The 6,884-nt window shown below is 43.3% G+C and overlaps 1 protein-coding gene across 1 annotated transcript in view; it reads right to left on the bottom strand.

The window, feature by feature from the left end:
• The window catches only part of ZFPM2 (zinc finger protein, FOG family member 2), a 308,446-nt gene extending 307,710 nt beyond the window's left edge, over positions 1 to 736 (bottom strand). The window contains exon 1 of the mRNA XM_053994830.1: positions 383 to 736. Coding sequence (XP_053850805.1) covers positions 383 to 422 — 40 coding nt within the window. The 5' untranslated portion in view covers positions 423 to 736. The remainder of the gene's footprint in view (positions 1 to 382) is intronic.
• Positions 737 to 6,884: the final 6,148 nt, after the last annotated feature.

Below are 6,884 nucleotides of genomic sequence, written 5' to 3'. Positions count from 1 at the left end.
CGCAGAAAGTTGCTGAGTGGTAGGGACGGTGTTCGCAGGCTGGTTTGTGTGCTCTCCCGCTAGTTCAACTTGAAAACACATGAGCGATCCCAGTCCGAAACACGGAGCAATAGTTTGAACGGACTACGGGACGGCAGCTTGAGCTCCAAAGGAGCGAATGAAACCGAGACAGTGAGGAGCCTGCTCAACCCGCACCGGAGCAGTTCCCGGCTGTCGCTCACGTCCCCTTTTCTCTCTCCCCATCCTCAGCCTCTCTGGCAAAGTTTCATCATCGGTCCGTACTCCGGACCCCGCTACTGCTCCCCACACCCACCTCTCTCGCGTCTCCCAAGAACGAGATAAATAAAAGTCTGTTAGAGGGAGCCCCCCTCAGGAAACTTACGTTTGATCTGCCTGGGTTTGCTCTGTTTCCTTCGGGACATGCTGCTCGGCTGCCGCTCCTGCCTTGCTCCAGGTACAGGAGTGGAGCTGGGAGGGGACGGGGGTGGAGGGAGCGTGACAGATCACGGATCAACAGACGGGATTCATAGAGAAGCCGGTGGCCGCCTTGAGATGCAAAGTCAAATGACAGAAAAACAAGGAGAAGGGAAAGAGTGTGTGTGCGCGTGACGGAGGAAGAGGGGAAGAGAAACGGAGATCGGGGTGGGTGAGACGGAAAGAGAGAATGAGGGGAGAGAGAAGCAGAAAGAGCGGAGGGAGGGAGCAGGGGAAGGAGCGAGGGAGGGAGGGAGGGAGAGAGGAGGAAGGAAGAGAGGGAGGGAGGGAGAGAGGGAGGGAGGGGAGAGCTTCGCTCCTCGCTCTCTCTCTCCCTCTCCCGCCCGCTCTCTGCCGTTGCCGCGCCGCCTCCGCCGCCCGCGCCGCGCTCCGCTCCGACTGACAGGCGGCAGGAGGTGCCGGCGAGGGAGGGGGCGAGGGAGGGGCTTTCCGGGACGGGGGGGAGGAAAGAGGGGGGCGTTTGTCCGTCAGGCTTGACGGGCAGTGGCTACTGCCAGCGACAAGTCCGCATGCAAATCGTCTCCTGCCTCTGGGGCACGGGCTGTCGAGGCGGGAGGCTTCAATCGTCCCGGCACTGCCAGGGCTTCTGGTGGCAGGGAGAGCCGCAACTTTCCTGAAAGAGGCACGGCGGGCAAACGGGCGAGGAAACTCAGTGACAGCAGGCAGGCGGCACGGATCCCCCCGCCCCGCACAGGGATCCCACGGCGTGTCCCGGCACAGCCGGTGCCCCCACGTTCCGCCCGCAGCCTCGGCCTCGGCGCTGCCCGCGGCGGCAGCGAGCGCCTCCCGGCGCGCTGGCCCCGGGCCGGGAGGTCCCGCGCGGCCCAAGGCTGCGCGCCCAGGGCAGGTTTCCCACCGCCCCTCCGAACGGAGGGGTCCCGCTGCGCCTCACAGGTGCCGCCGCCGGAGCCGGCCCGGAGCCCGGGGCGCTGTCTGCGCCGACGGACGGACGGACGAGCTGGCGAGCTGCCAGCGTCCTTCCCTTGCGGTCCTGTGGCCGCTTGCACTCAGCTGCCGTAGCCTGAGGAGCCCTGGCTGTGCGGCCATCGCTGTTTGCCCGCCCCCGAGTGCTCGGGTTTTGACTCGTAGGCGAGCGAGGGAGACGAGCCGGCCGACTGACTCCCTCTGCTTCTTTAGTTTCGCCTTTCTAAACAGTGATAATAGTGAACATTTTTTCTTGCACGATAGAAGCCAACATTTGACGCTCCTTTTACTGACATCAGTTAAGTATTTGGACAAAGCTAAAACCATTAGCAATGGCCATGTTTACAGTCTGTGTCTTTGGACAGAATTTCTCTTGAACGTTCTTGAATAATCTCATTTACATATATAGTTGTAAGTGACCCATTATGAACAGACCATACTCTGTATCTCAGTGCACTGCCAAGCTTGGCACGCCCATTACCACCTTCTCAGTGTTGTCAAACTGTAACTCGTAAAAAAATCTGGAAAAAAAAACTATTCACACAAACAAAAGAGAAAGAGCCTGATTTCATGGATGCCAAGGAAAGACATATGATACTGAAATGTCTCTATTCCTGTGCTTCCAGAAATTTCAGATCTGGCACATGAATGTAATACAACAGTAAGTGTTCTTAGAGCTTCACTAGCAGGACTTATGTTCAGGTGAACTGTTAAGCATTGCTTTCAGTCTTACCTCTATGGTCAGAATACCTTTGTGCTCTGCTTCTCAACAGAAGCAGTTTTTGAACTTTACATCTTGACACATTCAGTGCTTTTTGGGGGGGACAATATTGCAGAAGTCTTCATATAAGCGGCAGGGATTCTAACATGGAGATGTACTAAAATTTTCCATCATATTTTGTTGGAAATAATGTTTGTAAATTATAACTGTATTTACAAAACCACTTTTTGATTAAAGAAAATAATGTGAAGGAATCTGTGAACAATATTTAACATTTGTTGTTGTACAGATACTTTAAAGAATCTGATTATATAATAAGTGTTTTCTGTTTAGCTGAAGTGATTGTGGTGTGCCAAATTTATATTTCAATTTCTTTCTTAGAGGTGTAGGCTCTTAGTTAACTGCCAGTGTAACAGTGGTAGTGTTTGCAGGAAGGTATTCTATGGCAGTAGATAAACATGATAAGAATGCACCAAGTGAAATGCTCTGCTATGGTTTTGTTACAGAACAAGAATCAAAAGGGGACTTACATGGATGAGATACCCATCATTCAAATTTAAGTTAATATTTCGTCTTTCTATTCTCAACATTCTAAACTCTCTTAAATTGCAGTCTGGTTCCCTAATTAGAAATAGCAATGTCTTTTCCTTCATATAGGTTGACCGTTTATTTCTGTTTCTATTTTGTTGCCAGGGTCTCACACAGTTTTTAGTCTGCACTTTGACAATTTGACAGATACTGCCTTTAAACCTACTGTTGTCTAAGTGTTAAAGAATGAAGTTGAGTAGTCTGTTGCCAACATTTGAACAATATATGAACTGTGACTTGTTAAACTGTCACTGTAACTTAAAAGTTAGTACACTTTATGTGGTACAAACCAGTTACAAATAATCCCTAAGTGTTTATTCTTAAATACTGTTTAGGGTAAATTACATGACAATTTTTGTGCTGACTCCTGCTTTTTTAATATTTAAATAGTAATGTTAGTTACATATTTCGTCTATTCCAAGGCATTAAGGCTATTTTCTGCTTCATCAGCTCAAAAGAGTTCAGAAAAAGTTGTATTATTTCTAAGAGATATATTTGATCTCTTAAAGGATTATTATGCTTAGTAATTTCAATGTATTTCAGGTTGTTTTTGACCTATTTACCTAAAGTTAAAACAGCTGTTTGTGAAATGCCAAAAAGGAAACATACATATGCCTGCTACATTAATGTAATTAATGGTGTAAACTAATGAGCCATTTTCTCTCATTTATAGAGGAACTCTTATTTAGTACATTTTAAAACTTCATGGAAATTAGCCATTTTCTTTGTCAGAACAAATAGCCTGTAGTATATCCCAGATGAAAAAAATCTGTATCAGGCCGTGTGTAGTTGCTGAGGCTGGGCCAGGGAACAGCTCAAGCTCTGCACGTGATCACTGACGCTGTGTTATTGTTAAGCCAATCTCCGGTGCTGCTCACCAGGAGCTGTTTCTGATAAGCTGTGTGGGCAAGGCCACTTTCTTTTGCTGTGGCAGGGGCTTGAGTTGCATGAACACAAGTCGAGCAGCAGAGCTTTCCTTCAGGGCTCAAGAACAGGCCCAGCATTTTCTGTTAACCTGCAGAGAGAGTCATTCACAGTAGATCTTTTAAATCTTACAAATTACCTTTCTCTCCCTAACGCATCATTTTTTGAACTGCTATAGAAACTGCTATGGAGTTACAATGTTGTCCATACCAAGGTTGCAGTGCCTGTACATTCATTGGCTCTTCGTGCTCACCTGTTGAATGTTGCCTGTAGCAACCAGACAGTGCAACCAGGGACCAGTAATGCTACCCAAGAGGCAACTGCAGCATCTGAGCATGGGGGCAGGGCAAAAATGTGTCCAGTTTTTGTACTGAGGGAATGGTGGCCATCTGTCTACAAGCTGAGGGTACAGACAGATAATTAGGAAATTATGCAGTAAGAATAGTTTAAAAACTATTCAACCAAGATGGTAACTGGATGTGAACAGTGGTGGACCAGTCCAGAAGATGTATGTTCTTGGTTACTTAAAATATCTCAAGAAGAAGAAAATAACCTCCACAGACGCTCACTTCTTAATCAACTTGAATTTCATCACTTCCAGCTCTCTGTACTTGCTAAGATTCTACAAAAGTTTATAGAAACCCTCTAACTGAATGGATATCACAGTTTAAAACTTAAATTCTTGAAATGCCTATATTCTGGCAAAGAAACTAGGAAAAGTGCAGTTTAGATTTCATGATCTTCAAGTGTTAGCAACTTTCTTATACATAGATAATATGCATAATTTTCAAAACAGTGTCCTTCATTGGAGAAAACTTAATGATTCTTTGAACAATCTTTCCCTTCTCTCATTGAAAGGAGGAAATACTAAAATTTTGAAATATTTTCTTGGAAGCAGAATTAACCTCTTGACTAGCAATTATGCATTTCCCTCTTTTTTTTTTTCAAAATAAAAGAATGTACACTGAGGAAATTAACTTCAGAATTCTATCATAAATCTGGATACAGATTGTATGCAAAGACATAATATATGTCTTTGTATATAGTATAATGAAGATACTATGAAGTTTACACAGCAATTGATTTTGGAAGAAAATGCTTAATTTTTGTGTTGTATATATGTAACCAAGTTCTGGCTATTCATAACAACGAATAAGAATTTGTAATGTCAAAAATATAATTGCATAGGTTCTGTTAGGCTCTTAGGCTGTGATTTCCATAGTAAAGACTTGGGTTCTTCCATGATCTTAATCATAGTGTTTGATTCTTTAGATCTTAATAAAAAGAAAAAGCTGGTATTTTCCCAACTATTATCCACTTAGAGTGTTAGAAAGAGTAGATGGCATAGCTTTTTAGAAATGTATTCCTCTTTTTCATTGGTCAATAGTGAAATACTTAACTAGACTGAGCATGAAATTGCTAAGGTTCTGAATACCCCTCTAGAATGAATATGGGAGAATTCACACGTTTCTCAGCTCTTGGAAAAATCTACAGTTTATTCTTATTTCACAATGTGTAGATTTTCTGTGTGGTCATGCCAGACATACATATATTCTAAGAGAGCAAGAAAATAGACCTAAATATATCTCTGGGCAGCTGATGGATGATCAGTCTGAGCTTCAAATTTAAAAGTAAAGCTTCCTCTGGCTTTTGAAATAAAGAATAAAAAACTCTGCCAATGTGTTTCTAGATGACATATAGGAAAAAATGCTGCAAGGCAGATTCCTCAAACACAAAGGAGCCTACAGAAGATCTGAGGATATCCAAAGAGTATGGGTGAGACCAGTAGATATGAACTGCCCTTTCACAACCAGTCCTGTAGACAAGTTAGAACTGTATTGCTACTGCATTTTTTTGTGAATGTTCTGCTCCCTAGGAATGATCACAACATTACAGTGAAGTTCCTGTCTGCAGGACTTCAATGCATGCAGCAATGTGGGAAGCCAGACTCACAGAGTGCTGAAATCAGTGCTGAGTCAGACTTCACGTTGGTAGTCCAGACCTTTGCATCCATTCTGGGCGATCTGCCAGTTTTTAGAGGCCAAAACCCATGTCCACTACATATAGAGAGGGAAGAATAGCGTAGAAAAAAATGGTGACCTCAGAAACTTTCTGGATTCCTAAGCAGACTTTTCCTGAAAAGGGTATTCTCTGAATTTGAGTTAATTTTTTGTTGGTGCAAAGCTTAGCATTTTTGTGTGTCAGTTTGCTGTCTCTTTTCATGTATTTATTTAGAGCAGGAATCACTGATCTCTTTTGATAGTTCAGTTATGCAAGATACTTTTCATCTCACATTAAAATTTATATCTTATTTGTTATCCAAAAATAGTGGCAAAGATTATTTTTCATTTCCTGACTGGATGCTCTCTGATATTGTTCAGGTAATCTTATAGATGAACAAAATGATAGTCTACCAAACTGCTTAGACATTTTGGGCAACTTTACATCAGAATCACAGAATATCCATAATCTTCATAATAATATAGAATACTCTTTTTCACTGCACAGGATTCTAGTAATGCCTGGAAAAATATTTCATTTCTTTCTGAAAAATTATACATACAATTCAGCTCCTAATTTTGACATCCATGCTCTCCTTATAGGAAAAATATATCTCAATATCAGCAAGATTCTACTGCAAAACTGACTTGCACAAGCTAATCTGTCATGTGCTGTGCCTTCAGCTGGAAAAGAAAATTCAGTAGGTGTGGCATAGCTAGAGAAATCTTTTTGAACAAAGCTGAAAATATGGATGCATCTTCACAACAAGATATTGTATCACACATACAGCAGCATCTGGAGTATGGGATGGAAGGAACAGTGTCCTATGAGGAAATATTCCTGGATGCCTTGGTTGTCTGAAATGCAGCCCATTCTCCCCACTGCTTACAGATGGCTACTGCAAACTTAGAAATGTACTGAAACATATATAATCCCACACCACATTGCAGACTTCTGCCAGTAGCAATGTTGCAGCCCACAGCAGCAGTAACTTACTGTTTTGGCATGTGTGTGGCCCTCAGAGGCCAGTTTTGTTACAACTCAGAGAACTTCTCTGCTTTCCATGACCTTATCCTCCCCAGGAACATTCTACCCTAATAACAGTCTTAACACTGTACAGTCTGGGCTTCTGAAAGAGGCACCTTGATCAGACATGCAAACAATAATGTAGAATGGACTTTCTTGAAGCTTATAAGCCCAATGAGGGAGGAGTTCAGAATAAGATATGAGA

The sequence above is a fragment of the Vidua macroura genome, chromosome 1 (assembly GCF_024509145.1).
Source record: "Vidua macroura isolate BioBank_ID:100142 chromosome 1, ASM2450914v1, whole genome shotgun sequence".
In the NCBI taxonomy this organism is placed as follows: Eukaryota; Metazoa; Chordata; class Aves; order Passeriformes; family Viduidae; genus Vidua; species Vidua macroura.
Note: the sequence above shows the minus strand (reverse complement) of the source record. Positions and strands in the feature narration are given on the sequence as shown.